Source organism: Oncorhynchus gorbuscha, linkage group LG10 (genome assembly GCF_021184085.1).
Source record: "Oncorhynchus gorbuscha isolate QuinsamMale2020 ecotype Even-year linkage group LG10, OgorEven_v1.0, whole genome shotgun sequence".
Classification (NCBI taxonomy): Eukaryota; Metazoa; Chordata; class Actinopteri; order Salmoniformes; family Salmonidae; genus Oncorhynchus; species Oncorhynchus gorbuscha.
In genome coordinates, this window is record NC_060182.1 from 61,340,746 (window position 1) to 61,363,991 (window position 23,246).

Genomic DNA, 23,246 nt, shown 5'->3' on the forward strand with positions numbered 1-23,246 from the left:
TGAGTATAGTGTTAGATGCAATGGTATTTATTTAGTCCATTTTTATTTTTCAAGCAAAGTATAAGGGAGTACTCCAGCCTAGTAGGTGGCGGTAATGCAACAAATTCAATGCCAACCGCCGTTAAACCTCATAGAAGAAGAAGAAGAAGAAGAAGAAGAAGAAGAAGAAGAAGAAGAAGAAGAAGAAGAAGAAGAAGAAGAAGAAGAGGAGAGGCACAATCAATGCGGAAGATAAGTTTGTGTGTATCGACGCGGTGTGCGCCGTGGAGTGGGGTTCCCCAAAACACCAGTCAGCACATTGTACCGCCTGAAATATCTCTCTATGCCGGACAGTAGCCTAACCAGAAGAACACCTATTGTAGTATTGGTAAATACACTGAAAGTTGCACTCAAAAATAGTACTGTAATTGAGATAACCACGTTTGACGGAGTGCGGTAAAATTAAATTGTAGCGCCCTACAATTTTGGATTACACGTTGTCGGTTGTGCACACTCCCGCACGTTCATCAGTCGAATGCCGAAGGAGAGGGAGAAGAGGCGAAAGACCTCCAAGGAGGCAGGACTGTCTGGCGCTGGGATTGGTGAAGGGTTTTGTAAAGAGCGCAGAACAAGCTGCAAAGCATCTGAGAATTGCGATGAACTGTGCCAGATGACAGAAGTTAGGTTGCCGGAGGTTAATGCCGTTCTAGCGCAATCTAGTATGGTGGAGGTGCGCCGTGTACCACAGGTGACAATAACCCCAGATGGAGGCTGCTCGCAGGAGATGGAACAGGAGGATTGGGCTGATGTGGACGGTCCTCTGCGACGGAATATGTCAAACTCTTCTATCTCCTCAACAGGTTCCTCCATAGAGTCAGAGGATGACATTCTGAGTGACAACGAGAAAAAGAGCAAGGGAAATATCACATTAGAACATTTGTGTGAGCACACGGGAGAAGTGAGTACGGACTATTCTTTATTCAATTAAAGTCTTATTGTTATTGGGTCGTTCCACAAAAAGAGTGCCTTTGGGTCCCTTTTCATATTTTAATGAGATTGTGCACCAATATAGAATTTTAAAAGCCTGTTATAGTAAATGAATGAATTGCCCTTTAATAAAGCTGGGTTGAGAAACTTTGTAACCTTTAATATAGACCACATGGAGAATTCAATAAATCAGCTTTTTTTAAATGAAGACTTGTGGCAACAACAAACAAGTGCCAAAATTCTGCATTTTCATTGCATTCCAGGCACCCTCTGTGACTTCTTGGAATATTTTAACCCACAAATGTGTCCAGGTTTTCACCGGCATGTAGTTAAGCTCAAGTTCTGACAGTTATTTCTGAAGATGATTTTTCATTTCATGTGATTAGTGATTCATTTACATATGTACCTCATTTTAAGGCCAGCCCTGTTAAAGCTGCAATATTTACAATTTTGGAGCGACCTGACAAAATTCATTGACAGCAAGTCTAAGAAGCGGTAGCTCTGTTCTATGTGTGCATTTTTATGGTTCCTGTTCCTAACTTTCATTTTTGCAGGCTATTACTTTTGTCAACCCTGTTACCCATAGATACAGGCTAGAAATGTTTAGTCTACTAGTATATCTCAGATCTGGCAGTCATTTTGATATTATGACTGAGAACTCTGTCCTGTCATAGGGCAAGATTGATTCTTCCCCTATGTACTGTACAGTACCAGTCCAAGGTTTGGACACACCTACTCATTCCAGGGATTTTCTTAATTGTTTACTATTTTCTACATTGTATAATAATAGTGAATACATCAAAACTATGAAATAACACACATGGAATCATGTAGAAACCAAAAAAGTGTTAAACTAATCCAAATATATATTTGAGATTCTTCAAAGTAGGCTCCCTTTGACTTGATGACAGCTTTGCACACAAATATATTTCACAGTGGTTTAAATGGTAGAATGATTCTCTACACTATACTTGCTTGTTTTATCATGTGAACTAGAATTTTAGCAACCAAGAAATGGCGGAGCGATTTCTGCATAGTTCATCTTTCATGGATGTGAGCTTTCTGATGAATTTTTCTAAACATCCTTTCCTTAATGTATTAATTCAGCTGTTAGAAACCCTTTCATACACAAGACCATTAAGCAACATACAGTACATGTGATACTGGTATAATCAGTTGTTTTTGAGGGTCTTTATAATGTTTTCTCATTTATTGTGCAGTAACGATGAATCGCTGAGTGAAAAACAGGACATTTTCGTATCTAATCAACAGCCAAGTGATCAGTTAGCGCTGATCACTTGGGTAATTACAGACACTCTTCGAATGGTTTATTTCGTCTTGATTGGGATCATGTCAGATAGGCCTATAGTTAGCCATCTTAAAGGTCATTTCCTCTTTTGCGGTGCACTTCTGTGAGACAACACAGAAGTGGAAAGGATATAGTTTACCCACCCCCCCAATCTTAATTGAGTTAACTTCCTTCATGTCTGATGGACCCTGGTCTGAAGCAGCCATTTTGTTTTAGCCACGTCTTATCGCACATAATACAGGCGCTGCTGTTTGCCTGGCCTACAGTATAATTTAGGAGGGCTGAGGATGGTGTTGTATTTGACTTCAACACACTTGATTGATGACTTGTTGTATAAAATAGTGGCACAGTTGTGTTTGTCAGGACAATACATTAGTTTTAGATCCTCAAACTTAAAAGTAACCCTGAATACCTAATATGATGATCCAACAAAGTTTCCAAACAATGTCACTTGTGAATGTAAAAACATAATTCAATGTTTGACTTCTAAGGCCACTCTGTTTCTCTACACCACTGGGTGACAATTCTGATCGAAGTGAATAATAATCTACTTGTCAGAAGCCATATTTGACTTTGTCTCTGACAAAGGAGATCTGTGCCTCTGTGTAACTCGTCAGAGCTCAGCCATCTCCATAGAAGGCTCTATGAAGCTGTCAGCTTCCTTTAAACACACTGCATACACATTGCCTGGCCCTGCAGGAAGGGATGTCTGGGCTGTGTACACTGCACAGTGGTTCACAGTGCTCTCCAACTGGGCCAGGTCAGTATGACAGGCCACTTGAAAGCTCTCATACTCCACTGTTTTATTGATCTTTCCAGTTATTGAAAACAAAAAAAATGGTCATGGAAAAGGTTCCTCCCCGTTTATGAAAATAGAGATTTCATTACCTCGCTAACCTTTTTAAATGGTAGATGAAGTCTCCAGTCAGCCCCCACACTTACATTACAAGACACCCCCATAGTCTTATGACTTATGTGCACATTTGAGCCACATTGACATTTAGTTATTGCCCTTTCAACACAGACAGAAAACGACTACTTTGTACACTAGGTTACCCACTCTGTGTTTTTCCAGTAGGGGAGAGTGAGGTAAGTAGATTTTTATTTTTTTACCCTTTGCATTACTCCGTCAAGGGAAATATAGTATTCTTTCTAACAAAGATATCTACATATATTTCAAGATGTTGTGTATCCCTGGAAATAATCAAAAGGCCATGGAAAATACAGACTAGCTATTTAACACTTTTAACATAGGCCCTGTTGTTTGCTCATATACCAGCAATAATTCCTTGCATTATGCCTGGGAAGACCACTTCAATTTGCTCAACTTGCCATTGGCTCAACTTACCCCAAGGCAAACATTTTGACTATATTAGCCCACACAGCTACAGTTGAAGTTAGAAGTTTACATACACTTAGGTTGGAGTCATTAAAACTAGTTTTCAAACACTCCACAAATTTCTTGTTAACGAACTATAGTTTTGGCAAGTCGGTTAGGACATCTACTTTTTGCATGACTTTGCTTTTCGAACAATTGTTTACAGACAGATTATTTCACTTATAATTCACTGTATCATAATTCCATTGGGTCAAAAGTTTACATACACTAAGTTAACTGTGCCTTTAACCAGCTTGGAAAATTTCAGAAAATGATGTCATGGCTTTAGAAGCTTCTGATAGGCTAATTGACATACTTTGACTCAATTGGAGGTGTACCTGTGGATGTATTTCAAGGCCTACCTTCAAAGCCAGTGCTTCTTTGCTTGACATCATGGGAAACTCAAAAGAAATCAGCCAATAACTCCACAAGTCTGGTTCATCCTTGGGAGCAATTTCCAAACGTCTGAAGGTACAATGTTCACCTGTACAAACAATAGTATGCAAGTATAAACACCATGGGACCACGCAGCCATCATACCGCTCAGGAAGGAGACTCGTTCTGTCTCCTAGAGATGAACGTACTTTGGTGCGAAAAGTGCAAATCAATCCCCAGAACAACGGCAAAGGACCTTGTGAAGATGCTGGAGGAAACACGTACAAAAGTATCTATATCCACAGTAAAACAAGTCCTATATTGACATAACCTGTAAGGCTGCTCAGCAAGAAAGAAGCCACTGCTCCAAAACCACTATAAAAAGTCAAACTACAGTTCGCAACTGCACATGGGGACAAACATCATACTTTTTGGAGAAATGTCCTCTGGTCTGATGAAACAAAAACTGAACTGTTTGGCCATAATGACCATTGTTATGTTTGGAGTAAAAAGGGGGAGGCTTGTAAGCCGAAGAACACCATCCCAACTGTGAAGCATGTGGGTTGTAGCATTTTGTTGTGGGGTTGCTTTGCTGCAGGAGGGACTGGTTCACTTCACAAAATAGATGGCATCATGAGGTAGGAAAATTGTGGATATATTGAAGCCACATCTCAATGACATTAGTCAGGAGGTTAAAGCTTGGTTGCAAATGGGTCTTCCAAATGGACAATGACCCCAAGCACACTTCCAAAGCAAAAGGGCTTAACAACAATAAAGTCAAGGTATTGGAGTGTCCATCACAAGCCCTGACCTCAATTTTGCAGAACATTTGTGGGCAGAACTGAAAAAGCGTGTGCGAGCAAGGAGGCCTACAAACCTGACTCAGTTACACCAGCTCTGTCAGGAGGAATGGGCCAAAATTCACCCAACTTATAGTGGGAAACTTGTGGAAGGCTACCCAAAACGTTTGACCCAAATTAAACAATTTAAAGGCAATGCTACCAAATACTAATTGAGTGTATGTAAACTTATGATCCACTGGGAATGTGATGGAAGAAATAAAAGCTTAAATATATCCTTCACTCTACTATTATTCTGACATTTCACATTCTTAAATAAAGTGGTCATCCTAACTGACTTAAGATGGGGAATTCTTACAAGGATTAAATTGCAGGAATTGTGAAAAACCAAGTTTAAATGTATTTGGCTAAGGTGTATGTAAACTTCTGACTTCAACTGTATAATTATGCTTGTCATGCTAGGTTTAGGACCTCACTTTGAAGCTTATTGAGACCGCCCACTGATGTATAGAATGTTCTTAAAATGATCTTCTTTGGTTTAGATGGAGCTTTCATGTCGCTTCTAACACAATACATTTATTTGGCTTGGTGACACCCTCCCCTATGACAATTACTTGAAGTGAAAACGAGGAATAAACATTGTCATCACATCAATTGGCGCTACCAATTTGTAAAAAAAATACATTAAAAAAATGGTATGTTAATGATTGCTCATATTCAAATCTGCCAGGTTGAGAAACTGTTGCAAGGAAAATGAACAGCTTGAGTGAATCATTCAGTATTGTCACTCCCTTGTTCCAGTTCTTGTTTGCTGTTATGTCATTTTATAATTGGTCAAGTCAAAGTGTAGGGGGGCTTTATTTGCAGCTGATCCCAGGAGCATTATTTTCCATCAGCCTGACGACCACACTAGGCATGGCTTTACATCGAGATGTATCCCAGAAGTCAACAGGAATGTATTAATAAAAGGTTAAAGAAGCAACAATGTTCACAAACAGGAATTGATTGTAGTTTGTGTGAGAGCATGTCCCGTACGGTCATGGAAATGTTGCAATCTTTTTGTTTGAATGAATTGAAATACCTACTACAATGTTGAAATTCAGACTAGCTTTTACATTACATCTATAGAATTGTGTGTTGCCACAAATGAAAGGACTGTGTTCATATCTCCTTGTCTTGACAGATGACATGGCTTTATTAAATACATGTTCATTTAATATGTCACTGTACACTGTTGGCAATGATGTGTTTGCGAGAGAGTTGAAGGCCTGTGTGGACATATGACACCCACATAGCTGGCTAAACCAGCAAAAAACAACACCAGCAAGTGTCACTTGACATTTCAGAGTGCCTGTCTGTGAGTTCTGTTATTTGATTCCAGTGTATACAATCAATAGAATGAGTTGGTGTTCTTTCACTGCGGCCAATGACTAGGGCTTCACTTCCTTTTACTGCAATCTCAGCATACTGCATTGTGACCTCCGACCTCTGTTTCATTGCTTACCCTAAATTGTCAGTGTCACTGGACTTACAATGCATTTGGAAAGTATTCAGACCCCTTGACTTTTTCCACATTTTGTTACAGTGCAGCCTTACTCTAAAATTGATTAAATTGTTGTTTCCCCTCTCAATCTACACACAATACCGCATGATGACAAAGAATAAAGAATAAAAACGGAAGTATCATATTTACATAAGTATTCAGACCCTTTATTCAGTACTTTGTTGAAGCACCAAGTACAGCCTTGAGTCTTCTTGGGTATGATGCTACAAGCTCAGCACACCTGTATTTGGGGATTTTCTCCCACCCTTCTCTGCAGTTCCTCTCAAGCTCTGCCAGGTTGGATGGGGAGCGTTGCTGCTCAGCTATTTTCAGGTCTCTCCAGAACCCTCCAGAGGGTTCAAGTCCGGGCTCAGGCTGGGCCACTCAAGGACATTCAGAGACTTGTCCCGAAGCCACTCCTGCATTGTCTTGGCTGTGTGCTTAGGGTTGTTGTCCTATTGGTAGGTGAACCTTCACCCCAGTCTGAGGTCCTGAGTGCTCTGGAGTAGGTTTTCATCAAGGATCTCGCTGTACTTTGCTCCGTTCACCTTTCCCTCGATCCTGACTAGTCTCCCAGTCCCTGCCGCTGAAAAAACATCCTCACAGCATGATGCTGCAACCACCATGCTTCACCGTAGGGATGGTGCTAGCTTTCCTCCAGATGTGACGTTTGGCATTCAGGTCAAAGAGTTTCATCAGACCCCAATATTTCTTTTCTTCTTACGGTCAGTCTTTAGGTGCCTTTTGTCAAACTCCAAGTGGGCTGTCATGTGCCTTCTACTGAGGAGTGGCTTCCGTCTGGCCACTATATCATAAAGGCCTGTTTGGTGGAGTTCTGTAGAGATGTTTGTCCTTTTGGAAGGTTCTCCCATCTCCACAGAGGAACTCTGGAGCTCTGTCCAAGTGACCATTGGGTTCTTGGTCATCTTCCTGGTCAGCTCTAGGAATATTCTTGGTGCTTCCAAACTTCTTCCATATAAGAATGATTGAGGCCACTGTGTTCTTGGGGATCTTCAATGACATTTTTTGATACCCTTCCCCACATCTGTACCTCGACACAATCCTGTCTCTACGGACAATTCCTTTGACCTCATGGCTTGGTTTTTGCTCTGACATGCACTGTCAACTATGGGACCTTTTATATAGACAGGTGTGTGCCTTTCCAAATCATGTCTAATCAATTTAATTTACCACAGGGGGACTCCAATTTAAGTTATAGAAACATCTCAAGGATGATCAATGGAAACAGGATGCATCTGAGCTCAATTTGGAGTCTCATAGCAAAGGGTATGTATTCTTATGTAAATAAGAATACATTTCTAAACTAGTTTTTTGCTTTGTCATTATGGGGTATTTTGTGTAAATTGAGGGGGGAAATGATTTAATCCTGTTTAGAATAAGGCTGTGATGTAACAAAGTGGAAAAAGTCAAGGCGTCTGAACACTTTCCGAATGCACTGTATCTCAGTACTTAAAGAAAATATATGGTTATACTTGTATTTATTCAGGGGATCCCTGAAACTAGAGGAGGATTTACCTAAATTGGTCGAGACCAGAGGGACCTTGAGTTAACCATCCCTTTGAATGGGTTTGGTAGCTCATTCTTTTGTACTTTAGTAGCACAGTTCGGTAAGTTGGAAGCTTGTGTAGTCGAGCTTTGTAAACAATCTGCTTCCTGCTACTTAGAGGCAATATCTATTTCTGAAAAATAAGCCCACTTTAAATATTTTTAACTAGCATAGAGATTTCATGTTATATATATCATGAAATCTTTGTCAATCCAAATGCCCAGATATTTATAGGTGGTGACCCGATCAAAGGGAGAACCATCGAATGAATACATATGTAGTCCAGCCCCCATAAATATGTAGTCCAGCCCCCATAAATATGTAGTCCAGCCCCCATAAATATGTAGTCCAGCCCCCATAAATATGTAGTCCAGCCCCCATAAATATGTAGTCCAGCCCCCATAAATATGTAGTCCAGCCCCAAAATTTTACGAGAATAAGAGAACAACATATATTTAATCTTGCCCGCATTAAGTATACGTTTTAAACCTACCGGAGCATTCTGTAAGGCAACCAGGCCAGATTGTAGCTCTTACACAGCCTGGTTGTCAGTTTGGGCAATGCCATAGATATGTGTCTGCATACAGCTGAACATTATAAAAACATGTATCTCGAAAACTAGACTGAACACCATTTAGAAATCACACACTGTGTCTTGTCTGACAGATAATTCTCAAACCACACGCAAGAAGACTGATCCAGGCCTATGTCATTCAACCTTTTGGTATGAGAATGGGATGGTCAACAGTGTTCGGTCTATAAAGAAGGCAGCATAATGATTTTTATAATCGAAGCAATTTAACACATCAGCTGAAACCGGATTGGTGTGGAAATGTTTCCTTTTTAGAGTGTAATAAAATAATGTCTCACCTCTGTCTCATCAAGCCAGTGCTAAGACTGTGTAGCAGTTCTGCTGTGAACATGCTGTGTGACTCACTCAACGTCTCATCACAGATAGAGAACCAAAGTTGTCACGTCTCTGCCTGAGTCATCCACATCTCGTTGAACAAGATCTCCATGACTGTCTTAATGCAAATCACATGGAAACAGAAAGCCAGTCAGGTGTGACCATACACAACAGCTGGTAGTGAAATGTGTAAGTTCCACAGAAATGACAATATATAGCAAAGAAACTAATATGTTTGCAGATGAGGCCAAGGTTAGTGTTTCAAGTAATCGTTTAGGGGTAATGGCTAGGTTTTTATTTATTTAGCTAGGCAAGTCGGTTAAGAACAAATTCTTATTTACAATGATGGCCTACCAAAAGGCCTCCTGCGGGGACTGGGGCTGGGGATTCAAAATAAAAATGTGGGATAAAACACACACACATTACAACAAGAGACAACACTACATAAAAGCGAGACCAAAGACAACACAACACAGCATGGCAGCAGCACAACATGACAACACGGTAGATGCACAAACATGGTACAAACATTTTTGGACACAGACAACAGCACAAAAAGGCAGAAAGGGAGAGACAACAATGCATCACGTGAAGGATTATGGTTTAGGGTTGAGCAAGAATGGGGCCATGAAGCTAGGGTTAGAATTTGAGTTGAGACGCGATAAGGATATGAAGCTACGGTTAGTGACTTAGATACATTGAAGCAAATAACCAAAGTCACCGTGGCCAAGTGATTATGACAGCTGTCCGTCGTATTTGAGTCAAATCATGATCATTATCGTTATACAACTTAATTGACGTCCACCCGACTGGTGAGCGCTGGCTTGAGGAGGACAGTGACTCTGCCTGGTTGATAATGAACCAGATACTCCGAGGTAAAGCTGACTGTTACTGTGCTTGGTCTTCTTTCCTCAGAGCATTCCCTGGTGGACGCTAAAGAATATTGTCGTCAACTGGCCTTTTGTTGGCTCCCAGAGAAGAAACCTGTCCTGGGTTCAACTAGCTGGACACAAAGGTAAAGCACAGTCATCATGGTCATGACCCCTCACCGATCAGAGCAGCGTACCACGAACCAATCACTAATGATACATACTGTGCACATTCCACACAAAATAAAGCACACGAGACACAGACTACTGTATGCTATTAGTCACACACAACTGCAAATTCCATCTGAAACAATCTTTTTGATCCTAACCAGCTTCAAGACGGGTCACTCAGCCGAGACAACTCTCCTCTCTGTCACGGAGGCTCTCCGTACTACCAAAGCTGACTCTCTCCTTATCCTCCTAGATCTGTCCGTTGCCTTCAACACTATAAACCGTCAGATCCTCCTCTCCACCCTCTCAGGGCTGGGCATCTCAGGATCTCCACACTTTTGGTTTGCTTTTGGTCCTATGCCCTCTTCTCTCTATACACCAAGTCACTTGGCTCCGTCACATCATCACATGGTCTCTCCTATCACGGATGACACTCAATTACTTTTCTACTTCCCCCTTTTGACACCCAGGTGGCGACAGGCATCTCTGCATGCCAGGCAGACATCTCAGCTTGGATATTGGCCCACCACCTCAAGCTCAACCTCAACAAGAAGGCCTGCCTGCTCCAAGACCTCTCCATCACGGTTGACTAACTCTACGGTGTCTTCCTCCCAGAATGCAAAGAACCTTGGCATGATCCTGGACAACACCCTATCGTTCTTTGCAAACATCAAAGCAGTAACTCACTCCTGCAGGTTCGTACTCTACAACATCCGTAGAGTACGACCCTATTACTTCACACAGGAAATGGCTCAGGTCCTAATTCAGGCACTTGTCAACTCCCATCTGGACTGCTGCAACTCGCTGTTGGCTGGGCTCCCTGCTTGTGCCATAAAACCCCTGCAACTTATCCAGATCTCCGCAGCCTGCCTGATGTTCAACCATCCCAAGTTCTACCATGTCACCCCATACCTCCGCACACCCCACTGGCTTCCAGTCGAAGCTCGCATCCATGACAAAATCAAGGTGCTTACCTACTGAGCAACAAAGGGAACTGCTCCTCTACCTAGCTCTACTCAAACCCTACACCCAACCCGAGCACTCCGTTCTGCCACCTCTGGTCTCTTGGTCCTCCCACCCTACAGAAGGTCCGCTTCTGCTCAGCCCAGTCCAAGCTCTTCTCTGTCCTGGCACTCAAATGGTGGAACAAGCTTCCACCTGAAGCTAGGACAGCAGAGTCTCTGCCCATCTTCTGACAACAACTAAAAATGTACTACCTCTTAAAAAAGGTATCTTAAATACAGTGCCTTCACAAAATATTTATACTCCTTGACTTATTACACATTTGTTGTTACAGCATAAAATGGATTCAATGTATTGTTTCCACTCATCTACACACAATATCCCATAATGACAAAGTGAAAACATGTTTTTAGAAATGTTTGCAAATGTATTAAAAATTAAATACGTAAGTATTCCCACCCCGGACTTAATCCATGTTAGAATCAGCTTTGGTAGTGAAGTCTTTCTGGGTAAATCTCTAAGAGCTTTGCACACCTGCATTGTACAATATTTGCACATGATTCTATTTCAAATTCTTCAAGCTCTGTCAAGTTGGTTGTTTATCATTGCTAGACAGCCATTTAAGTCTTACCATAGTTTTGACTTAAATCGACTTGAAAATAAAGCCACTCAGGAACATTCAATGTTGTCTTCGTAAGCAACTCCAGTGTACATTTGGCCTTGTGCTTTAGGTTATTGTCCTGCTGAAAGGTGAAATTGTCTCCTAGTGTCTGGTGGAAAGCAGACTGAACCAGGTTTTCCTCTAGGTGCTTAGCTCTCTTTTGTTTCTTTCGATCCTAAAACAACTCCGTAGGCCTTGCCGATGACGAGCATACCCATAACTTTATGCAGCCACCTCCGTGCTTGAAAATATGATGAGTGGTGTACTCGGTGATGTGTTGTGCTGGATTTGCCCCAAACATAACACTTTGTATTCAGGGCATGAAGTTAATTACTTTTACACATTTTTTGCAGTTTTACTTGAGTGCCTTATTGTTGAATATTTTTATTCTTTACAGGCTCCCTTCTTTTCACTGTCATTTTAGGTTAGTATTGTGGACTAACTACAATGTTGATCCATCCTCAGTTTTCTCCTATCACAGCCATTAAATCTCTGTAATTTTAATCTCTGTAACTGTGTGATGTAATTTCAGGGCCTAAGTATTTTCTGTCTTTGTGCTAGACTGCCGCTTGTCCCTGGTACATGTTTCTCCTAACAGTGTTGACTTGTTAACTTCGATTTGTTAAGTCGGCGCAAATGTACTTTTTGCGCTTCACAGAGCTGTTGTCAAATAAAATACAATTATATTGGTCACATACACATTGTTAGCAGATGTTATTGCGAGTGTAGCGACATGCTTGTGCCTCTAGTTCCGACAGTGCTGCAATATCTAACAATTCCACAACGACTACCTAATACACTGAGTTTGTGTTTTATACAGGACCTCCCGTCCTCACCCACCATCAACCAATCATTCCAATACGGAGTCCTCCACATTGTTGCAAAATGTGAGAGGCACACAGCGATGTGGTACGGAGCTTGATTTGGCCTTTGCGTGCCTCTGGCGGCTCTGCAATTGTCATACCCGCCATACAAAGCCTCCAACCATATTTTCGGATCAAGCATAAATTGGATTTGAGTCTGGACTGCGCTGCTGTGACTTCCACCTGCCAAGGTTCTCCCTCTGATCGCCGGCCTGCTGGTTCACTCCTGGCCTCCTATCAGATTACCCTCTGACTCTCGCTGCCGGGTATGGCTTCCGCCTCCCCTTGATTATTTGCCGGTAAGTTCTATGGCAGCGGTCACTGACGATAAAGGCTTACACTCCTTTTTTTGTGTGCAGGTTGCGCTGTTGTTGGTAGTTTCACTTGATTCAGAAGCCCTGCACAGGCAAAGTGTTCCCATTTTTGAACAACTTTTCTCTGAAAAGACAAACTCCGCCTACCAGGCAGTCCGGGAGACCTGTGGTTAAATTGTGTGTGCCTACTGCGCCGGCCAATTTGGATAGCTCAAATCACTTTGTCTACAGCTTCCCCGGCCACAAAGTTTGATGCGAGCCTACATGAGGTTTCATTAGTTTTAAAATCATGACCAGAGAGACTCAAGAACACATCAAAGAGCTGCTGTTTTTACGAGTGAGTTCATGTCTGTTTTATTCGACACTATTATAAAACGGGCCTCTCCCTACTTCTCCCGCTGCAATGAATGAGTAGCCAAGTCTATCGTTAGCCCTGCATATGACTTATTATTAGCAGTTTGTTGTCTTTTTTTAATAAGGAGGACTTTCTCTGGTCATAGGAACAGCATGAATTTGTGCTTGAGACAGATTAATTTCGCCATCAGGTGGAAGACCGTGTCCCCTCTTTCTGCTCAGTCTCACTGGAGGAAAGGAAGGAGAGAGCAGGGACGGTGAGAGGCGGAACCTCTGCTGCTCTCTCCTTCCATCTGCTGATCAAGACAACTGGGAACTCTGGCAAAAATGAGATCTGACTGGGAACAATAGTTTGAACGGTCATTCAATTCAGAATTCCAAGTTGGAAACTTTAGAGCTCCGACTTTCCGTCCTGAAGATCATTGACGTCACGATTTGACCCCCCTGGGTCCCAGTTGTCATAAAAGCACCATTACCATTGGATGCAGGTACCATCGGTCCAGGAACAAAGCGAATCATTTCAATTTATGCTCAGCTGTTCCTTGCAAGTGCTGCACCAACAGATCTAATTGTTATCAAATCTCGAGTTTTGAAATATAATATGGTCTGAGAAGAATATTGGTAAGCTAGGCCCACAGCCAATATGCTTTAGGTTTGGGCCTAGTGCACAAACCTCATTCCTACAGAACTGTTTTTATTGGGTTAATGTTACATTTTAAGTCCTGTTTAGAAAATATTATAAGCGGTAGAACTCTGCATGCTTTTTGACTGCAGAAGTGGTCTTGACTCCGAAAAGGTTGGTGACCACTTCGCTACGGCCTCTCCCCTGAAGCCCCTCTTTCCCTGGCTCTGGTAACCCAGCCTCGACTCTTTTGCCATTGTGTGGGCCCCAGTCGTCAATCTCATTGAGTAGGCCTCTGCTCTCTGCTTTTTCCTCTGCTAGCAAAGGTTTTGTTTTTGACTGTGGGTTATAGTGCTAGCTGGTTTAGAGTAGGCTAGTAGGGCTTTGGCTTGCTGCTTTGCCGGCCATGGTGGTTTCCTTCCTCTACGGCAACTGAGTTAGGAAGGACGCCTGTATCTTTGTAGTGATTGCTGGGTGTAATTACTAACTTTTTCATGCTTAAAGAAATATTCAAGGTCTGCATTTTTGTGTTCCTGTATGGCTCAGTTGATAGAACATGGAGCTTGTGACGCCAGGATTGTGAGTTCAATTCCCGTGTATGCATGATTGTTATTCACTTTGGATAAAAGCGTCTGCTAAATGACATTTATTATAATAATAATGAATGATTAATTATTATATACAAGAAAAATACCAATAGGTGCCCTTCTTTGCGAGGTATTGGAAAACCTCCCTGGTCTTTGGTTGAATCTGTTTGAAGTCCACTGCTCGACTGAGGGACTTTACAATTATCCGTATGTGTGTGTGTGTGGGGTACAGAGATGAGGTACTTTCAAAAATCATGTTAAACACTATTATTGTGCACAGAGTGAGTCCATGCAACTTATAATGTGACTTGTTAAGCAAATCTTCACTCCTAAATGTATTTAGGCTTGCTATAACAAAGGGGTTGAATACATATTGACTAAAGACGTTTCAGCTTTCATTTTTAATTAATTTGTACAAACTTCTAAAAACATAATTCCACTTTGACATTACGGGGGTATTGTTTGTAGATGGTGTCACTCTCATTTTTAATACATTTTTACATTTAGGCTGTAACACAAAAATGTGGAAAAAGTCTAGGGTTGTGAATACGTTAAGTCACTAAGTCATATGTTTTATTCCCCCCTCCAAAAATGTCAATATAAACTGTCAGTCATGAGTGGTTTGCCGTGGAATGTCAGTGTGTCTGTGCTGCTCTTTTCCAGGTCATTTCAAAGCTGGCGGCAAAGGCACCATTCTGAAGAAGTTCTCCGAGAATGAGAAGCTGTGCTTTGAGAGATTGCAGGGTGACGTGCTCCAGGGCTTTGTGCCAGGATACCATGGGGTGGTGGAGAGGGATGGGGAGCCTTTCCTACATATGACTGATCTACTGGTCAACTTTGATGAACCCAGTGTTATGGACTGCAAGATGGGAGTGAGGTAAGGTAGCAGCAGTAGGTCTGTTCCATAATAATGTGCAGAATACTACATGTCTGGCCCTTTAGGAGGGTTGGGTGAAAGGAGGTATTAAGCAATGTTGAGAAAATGGCAAACAAGTCACGGTTGGAGTAATATAGTTTAGCAGTATCAGAGCATTTTCCATCTTACAATTCAGTGCTCCTGATAGCAGAACATACACACTGTAAACTTGTTTCTTTTTCTCTTGATAAAAAAACAACAGTTTCTGTGAGGATTTCCTGCCACAGTTGGTGGGGGTGTCATGTCACACAGAGGCCCTCACGTTTCCTGTACATAGACAAAGAACCACGTACAAACGCACACACGGGGGGTTGCAGGCACAGGTTTCCCCTGGAGACTCCCTTCTGACAAACATACAATCCAATTCATTACCCAAGCTCTCTCACTGTCAGCTAACACACCCTGTCACACAGTTAAACTAACAATCAGGCTGTGTACCCTGGAGTCTCCTCCTGACTTCCTCCTTTTATACAGAGGAAGTTCCATTAGCAGAATGAAACTGACCTTCATAGATTGACTTTGCTTCTCTTTTTGTCTACCAAGTAAATCAAATCAAATTTTATTTGTCACATGCACATGGTTAGCAGATGTTAATGTGAGTGTAGCGAAATGCTTGTGCTTCTAGTTCCGACAATGCAGTAATAACAAACAAGTAATCTAACTAACAATTCCAAAACTACTGTCTTATACACAGTGTAAGGGGATAAAGAATATGTACATAAGGATATATGAATGAGTGATCGAGTACAGTATATACAGATGAGTATGTAAACAAAGTGGCATAGTTAAAGTGGCTAGTGATACATGTATTACATAAGGATGCAGTAGATGACATAGAGTACAATATGCATATGAGATGAATATTGTAGGGTAAGTAACATTATATAAGGTAGCATTGTTTAAAGTGGCTAGTGATATATTTACATTTCCCATCAATTCCCATTATTAAAGTGGCTGGAGTTGAGTCAGTGTCAATGTCAGTGTGTTGGCAGCAGCCACTCAATGTTAGTGGTGGCTGTTTAACAGTCTGATGGCCTTGAGATAGAAGCTGTTTTTCAGTCTCTCGGTCCCAGCTTTGATGCACCTGTACTGACCTCTCCTTCTGGATGATAGCGGGGTGAACAGGCAGTGGCTCGGGTGGTTGATGTCCTTGATGATCTTTATGGCCTTCCTGTAATATTGGGTGGTGTAGGTGTCCTGGAGGGCAGGTAGTTTGCCCCCGGTGATGCGTTGTGCAGACCTCACTACCCTCTGGAGAGCCTTACGGTTGAGGGCGGAGCAGTTGCCGTACCAGGCAGTGATACAGCCCGCCAGGATGCTCTCGATTGTGCATCTGTAGAAGTTTGTGAGTGCTTTTGGTGACAAGCCAAATTTCTTCAGCCTCCTGAGGTTGAAGAGGCGCTGCTGCGCCTTCACGATGCTGTCTGTGTGAGTGGACCAATTCAGTTTGTCTGTGATGTGTATGCCGAGGAACTTAAAACTTGCTACCCTCTCCACTACTGTTCCATTGATGTGGATAGGGTGGTGTTCCCTCTGCTGTTTCCTGAAGTCCACAATCATCTCCTTAGTTTTGTTGACGTTGAGTGTGAGGTTATTTTCCTGACACCACACTCCGAGGGCCCTCACCTCCTCCCTGTAGGCCGTCTCGTCGTTGTTGGTAATCAAGCCTACCACTGTTGTGTCGTCCGCAAACTTGATGATTGAGTTGGAGGCGTGCGTGGCCACGCAGTTGTGGGTGAACAGGGAGTACAGGAGAGGGCTCAGAACGCACCCTTGTGGGGCCCCCGTGTTGAGGATCAGCGGGGAGGAGATGTTGTTGCCTACCCTCACCACCTGGGGGCGGCCCGTCAGGAAGTCCAGTACCCAGTTGCACAGGGCGGGGTCGGGACCCAGGGTCTCGAGCTTGATGACTAGCTTGGAGGGTACTATGGTGTTGAATGCCGAGCTGTAGTCGATGAACAGCATTCTCACATAGGTATTCCTCTTGTCCAGGTGGGTTAGGGCAGTGTGCAGTGTGGTTGAGATTGCATAGTCTGTGGACCTATTTGGGAGGTAAGCAAATTGGAGTGGGTCTAGGGTGTCAGGTAGGGTGAAGGTGATATGGTCCTTGACTAGTCTCTCAAAGCACTTCATGATGACGGAAGTGAGTGCTACGGGGCGGTAGTCGTTTAGCTCAGTTACCTTAGCTTTCTTGGGAACAGGAACAATGGTGGCCCTCTTGAAGCATGTGGGAACAGCAGACTGGTATAGGGATTGATTGAATATTTCCGTAAACACACCGGCCAGCTGGTCTGTGCATGCTCTGAGGGCGCGGCTGGGGATGCCGTCTGAGCCTGCAGCCTTGCGAGGGTTAACACGTTTAAATGTCTTACTCACCTCAGCTGCAGTGAAGGAGAGACCGCATGTTTTCGTTGCAGGCCGTGTCAGTGGCACTGTATTGTCCTCAAAGCGGGCAAAAAAGTTATTTCGTCTGCCTGGGAGCAAGACATCCTGGTCCGTGACTGGGCTGGATTTCTTCTTGTAGTCCGTGATTGACTGTAGACCCTGCCACATGCCTCTTGTGTCTGAGCCGTTGAATTGAGATTCTACTTTGTCTCTGTACTGACGCTTAGCTTGTTTGATAGCCTTGCGGAGGGAATAGCTGCACTGTTTGTATTCGGTCATGTTACCAGACACCTTGCCCTGATTAAAAGCAGTGGTTCGTGCTTTCAGTTTCACGCGAATGCTGCCATCAATCCACGGTTTCTGGTTAGGGAATATTTTAATCGTTGCTATGGGAACGACATCTTCAACGCACGTTCTAATGAACTCGCACACCGAATCAGCGTATTCGTCAATATTGTTATCTGACGCAATACGAAACATATCCTAGTCCACGTGTTTGAAGCAGTCTTGGAATGTGGAGTCAGCTTGGTCGGACCAGAGTTGGACAGACCTCAGCGTGGGAGCCTCTTGTTTTAGTTTCTGTCTGTAGGCAGGGATCAACAAAATGGAGTCGTGGTCAGCTTTTCCGAAAGGGTGGCGGGGCAGGGCCTTATAAAGCGTCGCGGAAGTTAGAGTAACAATGATCCAAGGTTTTACCACCCCTGGTTGCGCAATCGATATGCTGATCAAATTTAGGGAGTCTTGTTTTCAGACTAGTCTTGTTAAAATCCCCAGCTACAATGAATGCAGCCTCTGGATAAATGGTTTCCAGTTTGCAAAGAGTTAAATAAAGTTCGTTCAGAGCCATCGATGTGTCTGCTTGGGGGGGATGTATATACGGCTGTGATTATAATCGAAGAGAATTCTCTTAGTAGATAATGCGGTCTACATTTGATTGTGAGGAATTCTAAATCAGGTGAACAGAAGGATTTGAGTTCCTGTATGTTTCTTACATCACACCATGTCTCGTTAGTCATGAGGCATACGCCTCCGCCACTCTTCTTACCAGAAAGATGTTTGTTTCTGTCGGCGCGATGCGTGGAGAAACCCGTTGGCTGCACCGCCCCGGATAGCGTCTCTCCAGTGAGCCATGTTTCCGTGAAGCAGAGAACGTTAGTCTCTAATGTCCCTCTCGAATGCTACCCTTGCTCGGATTTCATCAACCTTGTTGTCAAGAGACTGGACATTGGCAAGAAGAATGCTAGGGAGTGGTGCATGGTGTGCCCGTCTCCGGAGTCTGACCAGAAGACCGCCTCGTCTCCCTCTTTTTCGGAGTCGTTTGTTTTGGGTCGCTGCATGGAATCCATTCCATTGTCCTGTTTGTAAGGCAGAACACAAGATCCGCGTCGCGAAAAACATATTCTTGGTCGTACTGAGGGTGAGTTGACGCTGATCTTATATTCAGTAGTTCTTCTCGACTGTATGTAATGAAACCTAAGATGACCTGGGGTACTAATGTAAGAAATAACACGTACAAAAAAACTGCATAGTTTCCTAGGAACGCGAAGCGAGGCGGCCATCTCTGTCGGCTCCGGAAGTCGTAGTACTTTGCATGCTGTTGTCTAGTGCCACCCCACCAACTCCACTCTCATCATACACGGCAAGACAATGACAAGTCACTTCTGTAGCTCAGTTGGTAGAGCATGGCACTTGTAACGCCAGGGTAGTGGGTTCGATCCCCGGGACCACCCATACGTAGAATGTATGCACACATGACTGTAAGTCGCTTTGGATAAAAGCGTCTGCTAAATGGCATATATTATTAACCGTGTCATATGCCACTCGGTGTGTCTCGTTCTGTTTTTTTCCTCTCAGGACGTATCTGGAGGAGGAGCTGGTGCGAGCGCGGGAGCGGCCTAAGCTCCGTAGGGATCTGTATGACAAGATGCTGGAGGTGGACAGTGAGGCCCCCAGCCCACAGGAGCACCTCCAGAGGGCCGTCACCAAACCCTGCTACATGCAGTGGAGAGAGACCCTCAGCTCCACACACACCCTGGGGTTCCGCATCGAGGGCATCAAGGCAAGTACCAGTGTGTCAACATAAAAGGAGGAATTTGGTCACTTTTCACTCAAAACGCCACCATAGAGATCCTTTCCCATTTACACCAGAAAAGGTTTTCATTGCGCCCTCCCCCCTGTCCCCATTAACCAATTTTTAATGGTTAATGATGCTCATGAGTTTTTTTATTTGTAGTTCACTACATATTCAATTTAGTCATGTTGTCTGTTCCTTCTCACAGAAAGCTGACGGTACATGTCATACGGATTTCAAGAAGACCCGGTCTAAGGCGGATGTCACACAGGTCTTCAGGGACTTTTCCGGAGGCAATACAAACATCATAGTAGGTTGACGGCAACGAGTCCTACCTGTTATGGTGTTACAGCCGCATTCATTTGCATGTTCTGCTGATTTATAGACAAATGGAGACATACATTTACATTTACATTTAAGTCATTTAGCAGACGCTCTTATCCAGAGCGACTTACAAACCTTGTCTCATGTAAAGGCCATACTTGAACAGTCAAACAAATTGGTTTACCTGTCTCGTGTAAGATCACATGAAAAGTAATACACACATTGGTAAATATTTGGATAGGATGAGAAACCCACATGGCAATATGCACTATAGTAGATCCTGTTGGAACGACAGATGGCAAATGGAATTGAGCTACCTGTACACACAACCTCTTAATTTAATGGATTTATCAAGGGAGGCTCCCAAGTCTCAACTCTACAGCCAGAATTATCACATTGCCCCCTATTCTCTCCCTCTCATACAGAATTCATACCTCAGCAAACTAGCAAAAATTCAACAAGCCCTGAAGTCATCTGAATTCTTCAAGAGACATGAGGTGAATAGAGGAGCTTCAGTTCATCAGCACGTGTTTTCTATTGAAATTTGTTCATCACATTTTACAGTCGTGGCCAAAAGTTTTGAGAATGACACAAATATTAATTTTCAAAGTCTGCTGCCTCAGTTTGTATGATGGCAATCTGCATATACCCCAGAATGTTATGAAGAGTGATCAGATGAATTGCAATGTCCCTCTTTGCCATGCAAATTAACTGAATCCCCCAAAAACATTTCCACTGCATTTCAGCCCTGCCACAAAAGGACCAGCTGACATCATGTCAGTGATTCTCTAGTTAACACAGGTGTGAGTGTTGACAAGGACGAGGCTGGAGATCACTCTGTCATGATTGAGTTCGAATAACAGAATGGAAGCTTCAAAAGGAGGGTGGTGTATGGAATCATTGTTCTTCCTCTGTCAACCATGGTTACCTGCAAGGAAACATGTGCCGTCACCATTGCTTTGCACAAAAAGGGCTTCACAGGCAGGGATATTGCTGCCAGTAAGATTTCACCCTAAATCAACCATTTATCGGATCATCATGAAATTCAAGGAGAGTGGTTCAATTGTTGTGAAGAATGCTTCAGGGCACCCAAGAAAGTCCAGCAAGTGCCAGGACCATCTCCTAAAGTTGATTCAGCAGCGGGATTGGGGCACCACCAGTACAGAGCTTGCTCAGGAATGGCAGCAGGCAGGTGTGAGTAGATCTGCGCACACAGTGAGGCGAAGACTTTTGGAGGATGGCCTGGTGTCAAGAAGGGCAGCAAAGAAGACACTTCTCTCCAGGACAAACATCAGGGACAGACTGATATTCTGCAAAAGGTACAAGGATTGGACTGCTGAGGACTGGGGTTAAGTCATTTTCTCTGATGAATCCCCTTTCCGATTGTTTAGGGCACCCGGAAAAAAGCTTGTCCGGAGAAGACAAGGTGGCGCTACCATCAGTTCAGTGTCATGCCAACAGTAAAGCATCCTGAGACCATTCATGTGTGGTAGCTTCTCAGCCAAGGGAGTGGACTCACTCACAATTTTGCCTCAGAACACAGCCATGAATTAAGAATGTTACCAACACATTCTCTGAGAGCAACTTCTCCGACCATCCAGGAACAGTTTGGTGGTGAACAATGCCTTTTCCAGCATAATGGAGCACCTTGCCATAAGGCAAAGGTGATAAGTGGCTCGGGGAACAAAACATCGATATTTTGGGTCCATGGCCAGAACTCCACAGACCTTAATGCCATTGAGAACTTGTGGTCAATCCTCAAGAGGCAGGTGGACAAACAACCCTACAAATTCTGACAAACTCCAAGCATTGATTATGCAAGAATGGGCTGCCATCAGTCAGGATGTGGCCCAGAAGTTAATTGACAGCATGCCAGGGCAGATTGCAGAGGTCTTGAAAAAGAAGGGTCAACACTGCAAATATTGACTCTTTGCATCAACTTTATGAAATTGTCAATAAAAGCCTTTGACACTTGTGAAATGCTTGTAATTATACTTCAGTATTCCATAGTAACATCTGACAAATCTCTAAAGACACTGAAGCAGCGAACTTTGTATAAATTAATATTTGTGTCATTCTCAACTTTTTTTGGCCACGACTGTATATATTAAACACATCGAAGAGCTTTTGAGGTACACCAGTGAACAATATCAATGATTATATTGTAATGAGTACTAGTCTTTTTCTCCAAGGTGATTGGGAGCTCCCTCCTCTTCATCCACGACCACACTGAGCGAGCTGAGGTTTGGCTCATTGACTTTGGTAAGACCACAGGGTTACCTGAAGGACAGACTCTGGACCACTGCATACCCTGGCAGGAGGGCAACCGAGAGGACGGATACATGTTGGGACTGGACAACCTGATGAGGACACTGGGCTCTTTGACCAATGAAGGCAATAGTGAAGGAACTAGTCAATTGACTAGTGAGTGACCTACTGAGTGCCTCTTAGCTATGGCCACCCATCATTCTAGCAGTTACTGGGCGGTATTCCCTGGGCGGTATTCTACAGTCTCTCAAGGGTCCTCTGTCACAAAGTATACCTACTGTATGAATCACACTTACAGCTTTACCTACCTACTGTATTCAGCACAACCAATTGTATCGCTTAGTAAGTATTGTTGTAAGTAATACAGTATTGTTGAAGCTATTGCAGCATGGAGGTAAGAGGAAGGTTTTTTTGTGCCTGTTGAACTAATGAATATACAGAAACTTGATATTGTAAAGCCTGTACATTCTAGAAAAGGCATTACATTACTGCTTACGTAAGGGACAGTATTGCATAGAAATCTAACACGCTCCATATTCCAAGGTATCATTAGATATGCTTGATTATCAAATACTTCAATCAATCATGTCTTTTTTTGGTTTCAAACATTATCTAAGACATTGGGCATACTTTATTCTAATACAGTTACACACAGCAGTTTGTATTTAGGATCATATCATGGTGAAAGATGAATTTAAAATTAGTCTTTCTAGTATTGTATTTTGATAGTCCATGAGCCTAACCTCAGAAAAACGCTATTGCCTTGCGTGAATGGGTTAGCAATGGTTGTGTATTGGGATTTCATATGTTAAAGTAAACATCTGTAATGCTGTATTATAAAACACATTAAATAGTTAATTTGTTTGGGGCAGAGAGATACAAGTTTATAGTGTTTGTTCTTCTGTGTAGAGGCCCATAACTTTGGATATGAAACCAATGTCTGTGGAAATTTTGAAAACGTTTTCAGACGGTTTTATAATTTTTTATTTTGGTTGGGGAAGATTGTATTATACCAGGTAGAGTCAGTTGAAGG

At 42.9% G+C, this 23,246-nt stretch overlaps 1 protein-coding gene across 2 annotated transcripts; it reads left to right on the forward strand.

Moving 5' to 3' along the window:
• Positions 1-154: 154 nt before the first annotated feature.
• LOC124046318 (inositol-trisphosphate 3-kinase A-like) lies at positions 155-23,090 on the forward strand. 2 transcript variants are annotated; one of them, XM_046366561.1, is made up of 7 exons: positions 155-937; positions 9,761-9,860; positions 14,913-15,126; positions 19,405-19,609; positions 19,830-19,931; positions 20,371-20,442; positions 22,138-23,090. In XM_046366561.1, the coding sequence occupies exons 1-7, from the start codon at positions 515-517 to the stop codon at positions 22,375-22,377; spliced, it is 1,356 nt and encodes a 451-aa protein (XP_046222517.1). In that variant the 5' UTR covers positions 155-514; the 3' UTR covers positions 22,378-23,090. The 2 variants fall into 2 exon arrangements, with proteins under 2 accessions (XP_046222517.1, XP_046222518.1); XM_046366562.1 differs by having other exon boundaries at positions 22,124-22,251.
• Positions 23,091-23,246: the final 156 nt, after the last annotated feature.

Excerpts from the sequence above, each read along its gene's own strand:
- LOC124046318 (XM_046366561.1), top strand. The coding sequence starts at position 515 with ATGCCGAAGGAGAGGGAGAAGAGGCGAAAGACCTCCAAGGAGGCAGGA. Across the intron at positions 9,861-14,912 it reads TCAACTAGCTGGACACAAAG|GTCATTTCAAAGCTGGCGGC; the intron begins GTAAAGCACAGT and ends GCTCTTTTCCAG. Across the intron at positions 20,443-22,137 it reads AATTCTTCAAGAGACATGAG|GTGATTGGGAGCTCCCTCCT; the intron begins GTGAATAGAGGA and ends TTTTTCTCCAAG.